The 16,691-nt window shown below is 47.5% G+C and overlaps 1 protein-coding gene across 2 annotated transcripts in view; it reads right to left on the bottom strand.

The window, feature by feature from the left end:
• Positions 1-372: 372 nt before the first annotated feature.
• LOC115167975 (membrane-associated guanylate kinase, WW and PDZ domain-containing protein 3) overlaps positions 373-16,691 on the bottom strand; it is a 192,016-nt gene continuing 175,697 nt past the window's right edge. The window contains exons 9-24 of one of the 2 annotated variants that reach the window (XM_029722779.1): positions 16,296-16,493; positions 14,631-14,905; positions 14,244-14,402; positions 13,823-13,988; positions 11,022-11,053; positions 9,996-10,200; positions 9,723-9,817; positions 9,321-9,513; positions 8,388-8,594; positions 7,881-8,066; positions 7,538-7,634; positions 6,204-6,279; positions 5,834-5,971; positions 5,364-5,502; positions 4,795-4,890; positions 3,514-3,623 (exon numbers count right to left, since the gene is read on the bottom strand). In XM_029722779.1, the coding sequence (XP_029578639.1) occupies positions 4,835-4,890; positions 5,364-5,502; positions 5,834-5,971; positions 6,204-6,279; positions 7,538-7,634; positions 7,881-8,066; positions 8,388-8,594; positions 9,321-9,513; positions 9,723-9,817; positions 9,996-10,200; positions 11,022-11,053; positions 13,823-13,988; positions 14,244-14,402; positions 14,631-14,905; positions 16,296-16,493 (2,222 nt within the window). In that variant the 3' untranslated portion in view covers positions 3,514-3,623; positions 4,795-4,834. Of the gene's footprint in view, positions 3,624-4,794; positions 4,891-5,363; positions 5,503-5,833; positions 5,972-6,203; positions 6,280-7,537; positions 7,635-7,880; positions 8,067-8,387; positions 8,595-9,320; positions 9,514-9,722; positions 9,818-9,995; positions 10,201-11,021; positions 11,054-13,822; positions 13,989-14,243; positions 14,403-14,630; positions 14,906-16,295; positions 16,494-16,691 lie in introns of both variants that reach the window. The other variant, XM_029722778.1, reaches the window with a different exon arrangement.

Genomic DNA, 16,691 nt, shown 5'->3' with positions numbered 1-16,691 from the left:
GGGATGTATGGGAGTTGAAGTTCCTTTTTGGGCAATACGTGCGTCTCTGCACGCAATCACTACAGCTGACGTAATGTTTTTTATGACCTGAGCGCCTCTGACAGATCGCCTACTGGCGCGCACTGTTCAAAACATCTCAAATGTCATTTGGTAATGAGCTGTCTGTTCTATGCATATCATGTTTTTCTCAAAACAGATTCTATAATATATTCTGAATATTGTATTTGCGAAGAAAGCTGCACAGTTATATTGATACTTTCAAATATTTCAAACCAAATCATTTTACTCAAGTATGAAAATTGGGTACTTTTTCCACCACTGGTTATTACAGCAGACAGGATAGATTCATTAAATACACTTTACACAAAGGAATATGTTTATGTTTTCAAACTTTATTTATCAGTGCATGAACAGAATGCCATGACCAGATTACTTCCTCTCACGATTTTATTTTCTTCTTAATTACTTAAAAAAATAATAGAGCGATTTACATCATTTTTGGGGGGAATGAAGGTAAGTATTTATACAGGTGCTGTACAATTTATAAACATTTACAACTACCACATAATGTAGAGACCAAAAGGCTGTTATGCTGAAGCAATGCAAGGCCACATTATTATACAGACACACGTGACATGAACAACAAGGATGTAAAAGGGAAACTATATATAACGGTGAAGAGTTAATCAAAATCAGTATACTTTTCTAAGATTTTAATCAAGAGATAGCAAAATGTGAATTGAACCACACCACAGGACAAGCGTCGCTGACGAATCCGTTTCTCAATAGCTTTTCATTTAAAAGCTATTCCATATATTGTGAGTGCATAATTCAACGCAGTATGTCGTCCCTCTGTTTTCCATGGTTGCTAGGAAGAGAAGACTGCTTTGTTTAACAGACTTTAAGCTGGACACACAAACGTAAGGTCTTAGTAGATATTTTTCATACATGCTACATCATTTATGCCCTAAAAGAGAGTTGGCTATATCATAACAATTCTTTAAAATGATGTCGTAAAGTCGTGAACCTGATTCTGTTTCGTTACTTCCTCCAGGAGAGGGCACTACAGTCAAAAGTGTATCAGAATAAACCAGGAAATGTTTGGTATTACCTGGGTATTACTGTAGTCTTTCGATGTATTGAATATTAACATCTTGGACTGGTGTACAACTCAAAGCACATTTTGATGTGCACCTTAGAATAAAAAAAAACTGTGGTGTCACAAAAAAATGCAAAGGTCTCAACTTTTAACGTCAATCTGTTTTATACAGCTAATTTACCCCCACATTTAGATTAGGAAACGCCTTGCTAAATAATACACATGAGATAACGTACAGTCAAAGCTACAGCAATATCTAAAATAAATACCTGTCAGCTTGCAGTATACACATTTTGCCAGAAGACCTTAAGTAGCTGCTTACAATAAACAACATCACGGATTAAGGATGGAACAGGCTGTGAATGGATAGAAATAGAATGTATAGGGATCATAGACTGACATACACAATTATCTAGTAGTCCATATGTCATTTACGTGGCTCATCCAACATGGCGGCACAGTTCAATTGATACAGTGATGCATATGTCATGTAATGTACACTAGAACACAGTAGTCATGAGCAATATTTGAAGTACTCCCACAGGTGTCTGTGGCTAAAAAACACATTTACATTTTCAGTGGTTATGTCTCTTCTACACATTCTATTTCTATGCTTAGCTCACTACATCCAAATGTAGCGTATGAATACGTAGATATATATACATATATATTCTTTTGTCATATTTCATCTCAATAAATTACAATATGCTTCATAATAAACACACGTGTAGCAGTAAGTAAACGATATACCTAACCACAAGTGTATGGTCATCAGATAGATGCATATAAAGCTTTGTCGTAAAGATCTAAAATCTACTGCAAAGCTGATAACAGCGATTCAGAGTCTACACAGAGAGCATGACTGGACATGGACAGACAATGATTGAAAACCCAACCCCCTTCATCTCCCAGTGACTCAAGGAGTAATCACCATCACCTCTTTATTCATCCATCAGGGACATAGCAGTGGATCAATCCCACCAGGAACACAAAACGCTGACTGATTGCCTGGATACGAGCCCATCTTTCAAACCGTCATACAGAGTGACAAACTGCATCCTTCATCAAAGCCTCCTTTCATTACCGACAAAAGAGTTTCACAGAAAGGATTATACATGACATGAACCAACTCCCTTCCCAGCATGTCCGAGTCCCTGATTGGCACAAAAACAGATTGGATTTCACTGTCCTTCACATCAGACAGGCACCCACCGCCACTGCAGAGCCACAAACTGACTGCACTTTGAACATTAAGACAGCCCGGAAGGTTGGCTGAGGCAAACTGTGAAAAGAAGCATTGATATGCAATAGGAGGCAATGTGATGATGAGGAGTAACACAGTGATGCAAAATAACCTCAATCCCCTACACTCCTCATTGGTCCATTCTAAATATCATCAATGCAGATGAGCAGAACTGTAGAAGTCTTGTATGTATCTGTTATGGACGGGTTAGTCCGTCTACGACGCATCAGTTACCCTCCGCATGAGGGTGGATCTTGGCTGAGCTGGGGACCTTCCACGGCCCCGGGGTGATGGTGGCCGGTTTCTTACTGCCGGGGTTCCCGTTATATGTGTGCTCCTGGATAGCAGCACTACTTGTGCTACCCCGGGTATCACTCGGATTCTCCTCCTCCGCCGCCTCTCTGTGTTTGCTCTCTCTTCCCTCTCTCTGACCCCCCTCTCTACGATGCAGGGTTCCACCCTCAGAGTCTGGCCGCGCCTTCTCCCTCTGTGTCTGGGAGTGGGATCTATGAGGCGCCGCCCCCCTGTCCTTCCTACGGCTCTCGCTGGTTCCCCAACCTTCGCTCTCCCTCTCCTGTCTGCGAGTGGGGTCCTCCTCCTGATTACTCCTCCTCCTCTCTCTCCCCTGCGTGCCCTCTCCAGAGGCCGGGTTGGAGCTGGGATGCTGCTGCCCTCCAGAACGCCTCTGACCCTCATCCTGGCCCTTTGAGGGCTGCCTGGAGACTCCTGCCTCTGGATCCCTCCTAGGGGTAGTCTTCCTGGGGCTGGAAGAGCGTCCCTCTCTGCCCTCCCGGCGCTCTCTCTGGCTGTGGCTGTGGGCCTTCCTCTCCCTTCTTACGTCTCCCTCTAAAGACCCGTTCTTGTTTTCAACAGTCCCTGCCTGGCTTCGGTCTCCTCTGTCTGTCTTCCTGGGGCTCTGGGAGCGCTCTTTGGTATCAGCCCGGGCTTCGGTGACTCTCTTGGGGCTAGCATGCTTGTTGCTGTGGGATATGGAGTCACTCTTCTTGGGGAGGGTGTTGGGACTGGTGTGTCCCCTGTGGTGGTGAGGCTGCTGCCCTCTGGCCTTGTTGGGCTCCAGCAGCCTGGAGGGGGAGGGGGCAGCAGCAGCGGACATGTCCCAGTCAGAGGGCTCTTCGGGGGCAGTGGTGTTGGCGGACGAGGGCGGGGACAGCTCTGAGGTGGACAGGGAGATGGAGGATGGAGAAGCGGGGGATGACTGCTCGTCGGATGCAGAGAGTCTTGGAAAGCTTGAGGGTGAAATGTTCACTTTCTCCTTCATACCTGGAATAAAGGCATTGAGAGAGTCATAGTGAGCGCGAAATGAAATGGTTCCACCTCTAGCTAACTGAGAGAAAAAAAAACAGATTGTGATATTGAAGCAGATTGGAAAGACAGTTATATTAAAGTCTGGGAAATATTGTATATTCAATATGTGAAGGTGGTGAAGTATCTTAAAAATCTCTTAAAATAAGAGCACATATAACACAATTAATTTCTTTCTCTATTTTCCCATTATAACCTTTCAAATATGAGCTTCTGAGTCAAATAGACAATATGAATCTGAGATATGTATCAGTGGAGGCCAGTGACATCAAAGGGAGGTAGGTGCAAGGTTTTCTCCATAGTCGCACGGCTGACGTTTCAATTTCCCTCTCGAGCTGATAAGAGTAACACCGGCGTGATTGAGAGAGCAAAGATGTAGCGGAGAACCAGCAAGTGAGATGGACTTAGTGGAGCTGAAATGGGGTTTTCCATTTCTATGAGGAACAACTCATAGAAATCCATTCTTATTCATCTCAGGACAGGAGAGAGTTGATACCGGTGAACACACACACACACACACACGTTTTTAACATTTGCCCTCCTTCCATTGATCAACATCTAGTTAACGACTTTCTCCAGGTCTCAATCTTTGTGATGTCGTGTGCGTTCAGTGGCGTCAGTGTTTGGGTTCTGTAATAACCTTAAAACAACCTCAGGGGCTCTAGAGCCACGTCGTACTCCAGCGTGGGTCTCAGGCCCCAATTCAATCAATTGCAGATAAAGGAAAACTGCAGTTTCACTCAGAATGCTAACTCTATTTTAAGGACGTGATTGGTTTTGTCCTTGAGAAAAACAACTTGTCTTTTGGTGGTAAACACCTCTAGTACCGCATTAACATTCAGAGGGAAGCTGTACTGTAGCGCAATTTCCTTTATCTACGATTGATTGAATTGAGGCCTTAGTTAGTAAACTTGTATCCCCGGAGCCACTGCCTCCGTTCAGACCACCTCCTGCAGGTCACAGTTAGAGAAGCTCTCATCCTACGAGGCCTTGTCTGGGCATAGGGCTGTCACGAGAGGAGCTGTCCAGTTCTGATTGAGGGGGGCAAGGAGGAGAGATAGACAGAAGCTAATTTTAAAAGGAGAGGACAGAGGCAAAGAGGAGGAGAGAGGAGAACGAGGTGGTTTACCAAGGTTATTAGGGACAGACCAAGAAAAGCAGTGAGGCCACTAGTGATGCTCTGGTTTCATGTAGAAGCACAGGGTGGAGGAAGAAGAGTTCACACCTACAGGGAGGAAGAAGAGAGAGAGAGAGAGAGAGAGAACAGTGCCAGGACAGCCAGACAGAGAGGTAGAGCCAGATAGATAGAGCGGTATAAAGCGAGAGAGAGAGAGAGAAAGGTAAAGAGAGACGCTTGCAACAGCCTTCACATGCAAAAAAGGGAGGTACTGTAAAAGCTGGGTTATAATGTGTGTGTGTGTGTGTGTGTGTGTGTGTGTTTTGGAAGGAGTAGTAATAGTGTTTGAGCAGTGTTGAGACCCTACAAGTAGAATAAATAGTATTCTAGAAATACAATACTAGAACGCACATGGTTAGTCCATGGTCAGTCTTCTATACGTATGTGTATCTTAAGCAGCAGTAAGTGTCTGAGTAGGCTGTGTGTCGAGTTCAGATTCTAATTCTCTGGTTGAGAACATGGTCACTCTTCCATGTGTGTTTGAGTAGAGTATTCGTCCTATTGAGTCCGAGGTCACTCACTGGGGTCAGGGACCCGGCCCAGGCCAGGTCTGAGGAGCAGCAGGACCTTAGTGCCCCCAGCCTGGATCAGCTCGATGGCCCGGGTGTGTGTGATGCCTTGGGTGGGCTCGCCATTGATCTCCACGATCTGATCTCCAACCTGTGGTAACAACACACACACACACACACGACATGACATCCCATAGGGATGGGTTAGGGGAGTGTTCAGCCGGGGTAGGTCGTCATTGTAAAATAAGAATTAGTTCTTAACTGACTTGCCTAGTTAAATAATTGTTCAATGAAAAATAAATAAATAAACATCACAGTACAAACGGGCTAAACGAGTTCAAACAGGTTCTCTCTCACAGAAAAACAGGTTCTCTCACACAGACACCTTTCATCACACACGTGGTTCTGTACCCAGTCTCATAGAACGGGCAGAAGAAGCCACTCTTTATGAGAGCAAGTATTAACGCCCTGGGTCGACTCACATGTATCCTGCCATCCTTCAGTGCTGGGCCCTCCTCCGCCAGTCTCAGTATGAACAGGCCCATGTTATACTCCTTCCCTCCCCGCAGACTGAAGCCAAACCCCCGCTGGCCTCGCTCCAGCTCCACGTGGAAACAGCCCTGATCCAGAGGAAATGTACATCTCTACCACGTTCAAGTCAGTTATTCGGCTAACGTTTAGCTATAATGTCATGATTATGTTGTAATAGATGTGTAATGCAAGCTTTATGATATTCAGGTACCCAATATTGTTCCCCCATGGGTAGGAAAACATAACCACAAACACAGCAATAAACCACACACTAAAACACACACACACACAGGGTTTGACCGTTTATCGCCATAGCCTCACCTGCTTGGGGCCTGAGGTGATGAGTTGTCCCAGCTCGCTGGGTGGGACGGACTTAAACTCCAGAGGGTCTTCATTCCTAAACAGTCAGACAAAACATCACAGTGTGTCACGGTTGTCGTAGGAATGAGCGGACCAAAGTGCAGCGTGTGTCGTTCCACATTTTATTTTCACTGTGAAACTTTGCAATACATACATAAATAAACTGAACGAACAAAAACAACAAACCCGTGACGCAGAGTAGAAACATACACTAACTCAGAAATAATCTCCCACAAACCCAGGTGGAAAAAAACTCTACTTAAGTATGATCTCCAATTAGAGACAACGAGGACAAGCTGCCTCTAATTGGAGATCATCCCAAACAAAACCCAACATAGAAATACAAAACTAGAACCTGGCAACATAGAAAAACTAAACTAGAACACCCCCCTGTCATGCCCTGACCTACTCTACCATAGAAAATAACAGCTTTCTAAGGTCAGGACGTGACACAGTGTCAGTGTTCTCAGCATCTACAGTACCGGACAGGTTTCTTCCTTCCCAGGGTTCTTAGTGCCTCTTTCCTTCAGTGTGATTATACAGCGCGGGGTAAATGGGTATATGCTATAATTCTTCTGAAGAGACCAGCTGCTTGTTCTGTAAACTAAAGTAACTGCCCCTTGCAGAGCTTTACAGAGCTCATGACAATCAATTGTGGGAGCTGAGCGTCAGTGATATTAAAGAGTCTTTCTTAAAAAGTGTGCTTTCCCTGGCTGCCTCTGTCTACGGGGAGAGTTTACATACTTAAGACTGCCGAGTCAACAGCCTCCCTCTCTCGCTCCCCTTACTTCCAGAGACCTGCCTGACCCCAGCCATGTGTTAGAGATTACCGAGTAGGAGGAAGGGTTTGACTTGATTAGAGAAGAGGGAAATGAGGAGAGATCCAGGGTGAAACCACACGGTGAGCAGAGAGAGAGAGAGAGAGAGAGAGAGAGAGAGAGAGAGAGAGAGAGAGAGAGAGAGAGAGAGAGAGAGAGAGAGAGAGAGAGAGAGAGAGAGAGAGAGAGAGAGAGAGAGAGAGAGAGAGAGAGAGAGAGAGAGAGAGAGAGAGAGAGAGAGAGACAGAGAGACAGAGAGACAGAGAGACAGAGAGACAGAGAGAGGAATTATGGGTCTGTAGTAATGGATTAAGTCTGACAGGTAATCTGGTTTAAACAGGAAGATCAAAGACTGAGTGCAGGAAAACCACCCTCTGTTAATCCTTCCCTTTCCTCCTTTCCTCCTTTCCTCTTCAGGATGGGCCATGTAGCGGGGTGTGTGTGTGTGTGTGTGTGTGTGTGTGTCCACTCCTGTACCTGTCAGTGTGGCTGGCAGGCTGCTGGCCCATAGCTCTGTGCTGCGTTGCAGGGCTCTGCTTGGCTGAACTGGTTTCAGATGCAGGACCACTATTCTCTAAAAGAACACCCAGAAGACTTTCAGTATGGAATGTCATGCACACTGGCACTTCATCCTCACCAGTCACAGTCATCTCAACTCCGCACCATTCCTCTTTCCCTTCTAGCAATATCAAAAATAACAACAAACAAACTACTAACAAACTTAGTAGTTCTACAGTACACATAAACAAAAAGACTACAGAATCCCATTTCAAGTAGGACTCTATATCCCAGAGTTCAGTGCGTCTGTGGAAGTTCTTACCATCCTCCGGCACCACAGTGAGGGTGACAGTGTTGCCGGCCTCCTTGATGAGCTGGACGATGTCGTTGTGGGACAGTTCCACGATGGACTGGGAGTTGACAGCTGAGATACGGTCGCCCACCTTCAGCTGACCGCTGCGGTCCGTGGGGCTGCCCTCGATGATGCGGCCAATCTTGTGAGGAATAACTGAAGTGTGAGAGAGAGAACGAGATGACAGGACAATTTAGCTCAGCTCTGTCAGGTACAGTGCAGAGGGTGCTCGTGAGGCAGTAATTGTCTTTCAATGTACTACCAACCGTACCGCAGCACAGCTTGCCGGGTGCCACAGAATTCTACGGCACGTTATTTAAGTGTCAGCCATTGTTGTCAGAATGACGCAATTTACCACAATCTGCCACCGTCTTCCACAAACTGTCGCGGCATAAGCTCAAAACGTTTAAAGGAAGAACCACTGTACCAGACTAGCTGAGCTGAACGTTCTATGATATGAATCTCCTTCTCTCTTACCTCCGGGAGGCGGCTTGTTCTTGGAGGTAAGGATTACGAAGCCGAAGCCTTCGTTGTCTTTGCGTTGCAGGGTGACGTTGTAGCACTCGGGGTGTTGGGGGGAGCTGGCCGTAGGGACCTCGATGCGGAGCAGCTTGGGAGAGCCGTTAACCAGGGCTGGAGCCACCTTCTGCTGACCACTACCAACGTCCTCCTCTCCCCTCCCCTCTGATCAAACACACACACACACACACACACACACACACACACACACACACACACACACACACACACACACACACACACACACACACACACACACACACACACACACACACACACACACACGGGTTCATTTGGGGTAGCTTACCGTTTACATTTGAATCACCTAATTACGTTGTTTAAGGTCGCTCACAGCCATTCGTATGAAAGCTCAAAGACAATAAGTGGTTTATAATGCTCAGTTTATGCCACCACATTATTCCTTTAGGCTGATCCAATGCCGTTCCAGTGCTCATTTTAAAATGAACCCCACAATTACTGTATTGAAAGACTCTGATGTGTGTACGGCATATCTGAACTGAGCACAGAATAGGAAATCAATATTTGGAGTGAAAATCTTTGTCAAGCCTGGATATCAACCGCCATGCGTCTATGATTGATGCTTCATTTTCCCAGTTCAACCACGTCTGTCATTACAATACATCACATCCAATGCAATTTCAAAAGTGTTTTCCCTTGTCATTTATTTGTGTGTGTAAACAAAGCTGCGTACAGCGGGGGCTTCAGTCTGTCCGTCTGTCCGTCAAAATATAACGGACCAGAACAGAACTCGTCTTGTTTTCCTGTTTGTTATGTATATCATCTCCCACGACTGGACCTGACGTCTACAGCACTTCTCAAAGCGATCATCACTTTTAGAAGAGTTGCATAAACACTCAAAAACTCTCTCACCTGTGTGAGCAAGTTTCCTGCGGACTGTCAGCAGGACTTGTCCGTTGCGGGCAGCGTTGGTCATCAGCTCCAGCACCTGCTTGTGAGATCTGCCCTTTACCTGCACCCCGTCGATACACATGAGCTCATCACCTGCCCGCAGACGCCCGTCCTTCTCTGCAGCGCCCAGGGGTACGATGGCACCAATGTACACCTGAAGCCAGGGAACAAAGGAGGGCATGATGACATTTATCTAAGCCACTGAAACACAGGGGCATAACTTCAACCAGATTTAGAGCCAGTTTCCCAGACCCAGGTTAAGCAATCTCATGGTCATTGGTCCGGCTAAACAACCCACAGTGTGCCCAGTGTCTTAATGCTGGCTGAACCAGGATGGATCAGTCTCTCTGGGAGGGTACTTACGGGCTGATCTGGCCCCTCTCCTCCTAAAACGCGGAAACCAAAGCCTGACTCCTGGTTCCTCTTGATGAACACATCTAGGTCCTTGGTGTTGGGGGCTGGACCGGGGAAAATGAGGGAAAAGAAGAGGACACATTGAATTCACCGCTGCTATAGAGGAACAGGCAAAGACCGACACGTTCTATGTTCAGTACTCATTAGAACAGTGAGAGTCCAGAAGAATGATGTGTGAGACTGGCTGTCGCGTAAGGAAGTGTTATGTACTGTATTACTCACGTTTGCTGTCCAGCAGGGCCTTGGACTTGAGGTAGAGTTGTGAGGGGTCAGGTTTGGGGGAGGCTGATCGCATGGTGTTGGGGGGGAAGGGAAGGGGCTGGGGGGCCGGGGTCAGGGCTGGCTCTGGGGGGCTGAGGGTCTCGGTGCTGGTGGACATCTCCTTCTCCTGTCTCTCCTGCCTCTGCTGCGACATGGGAGCAGTGCACTGCAGCACAACAAACCAGATGACTCAATTAAACTCTACATCGCATATAGCATCATCTACAACTCAGACACGTCGGGGTAATAGTGCTGGATTTAGCAAGACAGTACATGTTCTTCTGTACTCCCAAACTACTCTTAGAAGTTTTCCACTAGTGTCTGCAGTGCTGGCCTTTGTTAATAACACAAAGCTGTAGGAAAATACTTCCACTGAGCCGGAGTCTCCTATTCGGATGTATTATATCTCAACACAAGTCTCTGTTGTTGACCCAGTTGGCTCATATACTCTGTTGTAAAGAAGGCACATCAGAACTGTTGAACATGGCTTTACAGTTTAAACACTGTTACACACTATAGCTACTACCAGCCAGGATGTTAAATAGCTGTTTGCCAGGAGCACATTCACCGAGTCAGCCGGCTGCCTCCAAAAATAACACCAGCGTGCGTGTGACTCGCGACAGCTCCCTGAATAATGTACTGCTCTCTACAGCAGACTGCTGTTGGTGGGGAATGAAACTAAGACAAAGTTATATCAGGGCTTGTTTTAATAATTCATCCGCTATCTGGTGTTTAAAAGCCCTGTGTTTCCATTTATGTTCCCAGACCCGCTCGCTCTACACTCTCTAGTTGAGTCCCAAATGGTACTATTCCCTACATGGTGCACTACTTTGACCAGAGCCCTATGGACCCTGGTCAAAGTAGCACACTATATAGGGAATAGGGCTCCATTTGGGACACACATCTCTGATTAGAATCCCCTGTAGAGGCCATGGGGAGAGTCTCTGGGAGAGAGAAGGGTAATTAAAAGCATTTATTTTAACTTACAGGTTTTAGAGTCTTCACAGGAGATGTCTGACCTGGGGAGAGAGAGAGAGAAAAACAACGTTAATAGACAGAAAGATGACTCAATAGAGTATAATACCAATGCATTATGGAGGACAGGTTCCAGTGCCTTAGGGGGATGACTGGGTTAATGTGCTGGATGTCTGATAGATTATTATACATCTCTATTTCGTCACTCTATTACTCCTGCTCTGCTGTAGACTCTACATTCTCTTTCATCATACACTGCTCTAGCGCAGTGGTTCCCAAACTGTGGGGCACGCCCTCTAAGGGGGGCGAGAGGGGGCGCAGGGGTCAGTCCGGCTATCAACTTACTCTTGAAAGTTGTAATAGTACAAGGTGCAATTTTTGAAATTGGGTAGCGCATCCTCAGTTTTCCTATTTTCCATCATTGTATACATTCGAGAGCTATTTATAACTTGTCAGAAATGTCCAGATCAACTAGCCCATGTCAGCTGACATTTTTTAGCTAGGTTTTTTTGTTGTTGTAGTAATGTTCGAGTCAGTCAAATATCACATGAATACACATTAGACATGGCAAAAGGTATAGAATTGCAGGAAATACACTTTAAATGTTCTCTCCTCCAACAAGTAGGGGTGTGAACAGATTGTGTCATCTATAGTGTTTGTGGCCATAGAAATAGACGTGGTACGAGTGGGCTGGATAAGTTTGGGAACCCCTGCTCTTCAGAATGAGTAGTGACCATGATCGTAGCCCCACTGCCCCATACGTCCTCTCTCCCTGCTCTCCTCTCTGATACTAAAGCCAGGAAGATCATGGTTCAACTTAACCAGCTGGTGGCACTATATTCAAGCATCAGCATGGGAAGGATCTCTGATCTCAGCAGAGAAACAGACCGAGGGAAGAGGGACGAGAGAAGAGATATGACATTGTGCCTCGCCGTGGGTTAACCTTGTAATGTATTGTCTACACCTGCTACCACAAGTCAGACAGTTTTTTCAGATAAGGGCTCAGCAGTTCACCCTCATTAAGAGAAGCACAGTGACCATGAAGGGATGACCCAGGGGTGTATATCCAGCTGTATGACACACAGCTAGTCACCACCTTTCATTGACCATGGGGAATGGTGACAATCCATATTGATATTACTAGTACCACCTAAGGGCAAGCCCCAATACTGCACAGGGGAAGGACCCCGGAGTAGGCTCCTGAGTGTGTGGTGTGGCTAGCCGAGTTCTTGTTCCCCCTCTCTGTGGCGGTCAGTGGTGGAGAGCTGATGTTAACCCCTGGTCATAGACCCAGGTTCTACACCTTAGCCCCTAGGTGACCTCAGAGAGAACTCTACAGTTAAACACCCCTCCCCTCCTGATAACCCTGCCAGGCCAGGCTGTGGTCGGTCTCCTGCCAGGCCAGGCTGTGGTCGGTCTCCTACCAGGCCAGGCTGTGGTCGGTCTCCTACCAGGCCAGGCTGTGGTCGGTCTCCTACCAGGCCAGGCTGTGGTCGGTCTCCTACCAGGCCAGGCTGTGGTCGGTCTCCTACCAGGCCAGGCTGTGGTCGGTCTCCTACCAGGCCAGGCTGTGGTCGGTCTCCTACCAGGCCAGGCTGTGGTCGGTCTCCTACCAGGCCAGGCTGTGGTCGGTCTCCTACCAGGCCAGGCTGTGGTCGGTCTCCTACCAGGCCAGGCTGTGGTCGGTCTCCTACCAGGCCAGGCTGTGGTCGGTCTCCTACCAGGCCAGGCTGTGGTCGGTCTCCTACCAGGCCAGGCTGTGGTCGGTCTCCTACCAGGCCAGGCTGTGGTCGGTCTCCTACCAGGCCAGGCTGTGGTCGGTCTCCTACCAGGCCAGGCTGTGGTCGGTCTCCTACCAGGCCAGGCTGTGGTCGGTCTCCTACCAGACCAGGCTGTGGTCGGTCTCGTACCAGACCAGGCTGTGGTCGGTCTCCTACCAGACCCTCCATCAGTCTCCTCACATCCTTCCCTGGAGCAGTCAACAGCACAACCTGACTCTGCTCCCTCCCCCAGGCCTCCTCACAACAAACATCATCTCTGGCTGAAAATACTGCATCTTGACTCCTTAGGACCCTCCAGAGCACTGGAGCACACGTCCCCAGGTGAACATGCTGCATCTTAACTCCTTAGCATTCTCCAGAGTATTGGAGCATATTTCTGTGGGTTAACACAACGTACAGCATCTTGGCTATTGTAGTGCAGGCAAACGGAAAGAGCTCTTCAGTTTATTCAGTGTCAGCATCCTCTTTGAAGTGGTGAGCAGGGCCAATACCACTTTCCTTCGTCCAAAATGTCAGACTGCCTCTGCTAGGCTGTCTGCCACTGAATGCTTATCTAACTATCTAGCCAAACACTAGAGATGCTTGAATCTAACTCCCACTAGCATCCCCTCCTCCTCACCTTTCTGGTCAAGGTATCATATTCACAGTCCCACCATTACTGCTCTCTGAGCCTGCCTGCTTGTATGCAGAGGTGCAAATGGGAAATAGATAGTGGGATAGACGAGCATGAAATTGCTTTATTAAACGGTGGCTGGCTCTGGGGCTGGCCTCTGGGAGGGCTGGCCTCTGGGAGGGCTGGCTCCTGACGAGCTGAACGGCCATCTAATTGACTTCCTCGAGGAACTACTATTACCACAGTACGTATTCACAGCCGTATGACCCTGTCACACTAAAGTCATGACATCACTAACGTGGCAGTGTACCGTTTAGTCTCGCAGCTCCTCTGAATCCCAGTATGTTGACTGTGATGAAAGCATGCACCACCTCCTACCACCTCCTATGCATCTCCTCCTACCATCCCCGCTCTCTCACCTCCCCTGAGCACCAGGACGATGACCTCGCTGCCCACCGGCAGGTCTTTGAGGATGTCCACCACCTGGGCGTGGCTCAGTGTCTGGACGTTCTGACGGTTGATCTCCTTGATAACATCCCCCTTCAGCAGGCCACGGCACCACTGGGCATCCAGGATCATCTTCACCTGAAAATGACATTCCAATAGGTTAGATTGGATTGGATTTGGTTAAGCTATATTACATTAGATTACATTTCTTATCCTCCGGAAAAAGTACCTTCGGTAACTCTTAATGGACTTTTATAGTCTCTGCAACAGCTACTGCTACATAAGGCATTATTATAACAATCCGGCGTACCTAAGGGCAGCTATAGTAAAGTGTTGCCGGAATTCATTTTTCCAGACATAAAACAAAACCAACAACCCAGATATAAATGGTACCTTCTGGCCCAGGGGGCAGTCTGCGATGGCAAAGCCGAACCCTCCCGGCCCCTTCACCAGGGGCACGCCCACCAGCTCCGGCTGCAGCAGTGTGGGGTCTGGACCCTCAGGGTAGTGGCGCCCCCCGTTGGTCATGGTTGGGACTGCAGTGGCGGTGGTCTGTCAATCAATCAACCCAAATATATTTATAAAGCTGTTTTTTTAATTATTATTATTATTATTTTTTTTAAATCAGCAGTGGTCACAAAGTGCTTTAAGAGAAACCCAGCCTAGACCTCTAACAGCAATCAAAAACAGAAGCACAGTGGCCAGGAAAAATTCCCAAGAAGGAAGAATCCTAGAGAGGAACCGGGATCAGCAGGGTGGCCCATCTTCTTCTGACTGTACCTGTCTAGGAAGGGTGCCGTCTGGGCTGGTGACGTAGTGGATGTCCTTGGTGTTGGAAGTAGAAGGTGACGGGGTGGCTTCGGGGGCCAGGGGCAGGGCGGTGGCTACATCCCCTGGGGCATCGTCACTCCCACCGGTGTCCTCAGGCAGGGGGTAGCCCCGACACAGCACCATGTCCACATACTGGTTGACTGGGATAGACTGAAACAACTGAACCACATCAGCATGGGTCTTCCCCAGGACACACAGGCCGTTGATGTCCACGATCACGTCGCCTGGTAGAGCGGAAGCAAAGGAGGGAGAAATAGGAGGGAAGCTGTATCAGCATAGGGTACTGATGGGTACATTCCTAGAATGGGAGTGTGCTATGGTTTAGTCGTGACATAGTAACAAGGTTCAGAGCATGGAGTCAATTAAACCACAAGTCAGTTTGGATCACTTTGAACAAAGTGCCCATTCCAAAGCATATTCTGGTCAAGAGCTGAAATACGTTTCCTTGGAGTCCGCTCCGCAGCTGCTCTGGGGCTGACGAACTAACAAGGAAGTACGGTACAGCATAACTCTATATCATTCCCCTCCTCCTCCGTCATTCTAGCCTGGGTTTATTAGCTCAGCTGGTCCCAGACTGATCAATGAAGAGTAGGGGAATGTTCTCATCTCCAACCAAAACAAACGCAGGAAACTCTCATCACTGCTGGCTAGCTGGGACTCCCCTGAAGGATCCACCCAACACAACCAATAGCTGTTGCTAACAAACACATCTAACATTTCACCGTGTTATATAAATGAGCTGAACAAACCAAGATGGAACAACAGCCAATCACTGTCAGGGCAAACACTGAGTATTAAGCCCATACTTCACGCACCCTGAATCAGAGTTAAGGAACGCGAGTTAACTGTTAACACAGATATGAGATGGGATCGCTTCAGAGACCCAATGTCCAGATCAAATGACTCTCCATGCTCATTAAAATGACACCACTCTGGCATCAACTCCTGCCAGCGGTACACTTGGCGTGCGTGGTTCAGCGACAGAGAAATGTGCGTGGATTGGAGAGCATCTTATCGCTGTATTATTAAGGAATCAAATGTACATCTCGTCATCTAATAAATGAGAGGACACCGAGGGGGAACGACGTACGGAAACATTTGTTCCCTTGCAGTTGTACATTTAGAACACTGGGCAATAGCATTGTTGTGGTTGTGACACAATACGGCGTACGGCGCTCTAACGCGTTATCGCAGACAATAAACAGCAACTCGTTATAACTACCACGCATCTGATGGTACGGTCTATAGAATTAATATTCCCCTAAAGCATTCAATGAGCCACTGGCAGGTGTATATCACTGGTAGTAAAGGTTGTTTATTGAAGACAGCAGGGACTATATACTGTATGTCACAACCTGATCCAAGATACATGACCACCCTTCTAGATAAGCATGCTCGTAATAACCATAGGTATGCAAAGCAGCACAGCCAAGAGACCTATGAAATCTGAAATATATGGCTCCTCTTCAAATCAGGGCGTTGTACTGTTACTGCCGTGGAGTTTCACTGTCAAGAGGCAGGGTGTGGACCCTGTACAGTCCATGAAGATGAACCTTGCTGGTGTGTGTGTGTGTAAGAGTCTGTTCGTGTTCACGCGCACGTTCCTACACTCACCGGAGGCCATCTTGTTGTCGTACGCGGCAGGGCCGTCTCGGAGCACGTTCTTCACCTGGAGGAACTCATCATGGCGGTCGCCCCCGATGATGGTGAAGCCAAACCCCTGGGGGCTCTTCCTCAGAGCTGTCCTCAGGATGGAGCCCTGGAGATGGGCTGGGTCCCGCACAAAGCCCCTCACACCCACAACAGGCTCATCTGATGGAGAGAGGGAGAGAGAGTGGAATAGAGAGAATGAGGGAAGGAGAAAGAGAAAAAAAACACTTAAGAAAGAAAGATTTTTCAATACAAGAAAAGCACAGAGAGAGAGCGAGAGAGAATGAGAGATGCAAATTGCAGGAGAAAGTACTATATCAGCAATTTAACGATAATTATTATGACTGTAATTCAGCTAAT

This window comes from Salmo trutta, chromosome 30, assembly GCF_901001165.1.
Source record: "Salmo trutta chromosome 30, fSalTru1.1, whole genome shotgun sequence".
Taxonomy (NCBI): Eukaryota; Metazoa; Chordata; class Actinopteri; order Salmoniformes; family Salmonidae; genus Salmo; species Salmo trutta.
The sequence above is the reverse complement of the archived record's forward strand: the minus strand, read 5'-3'. Positions and strand labels throughout refer to the sequence as shown.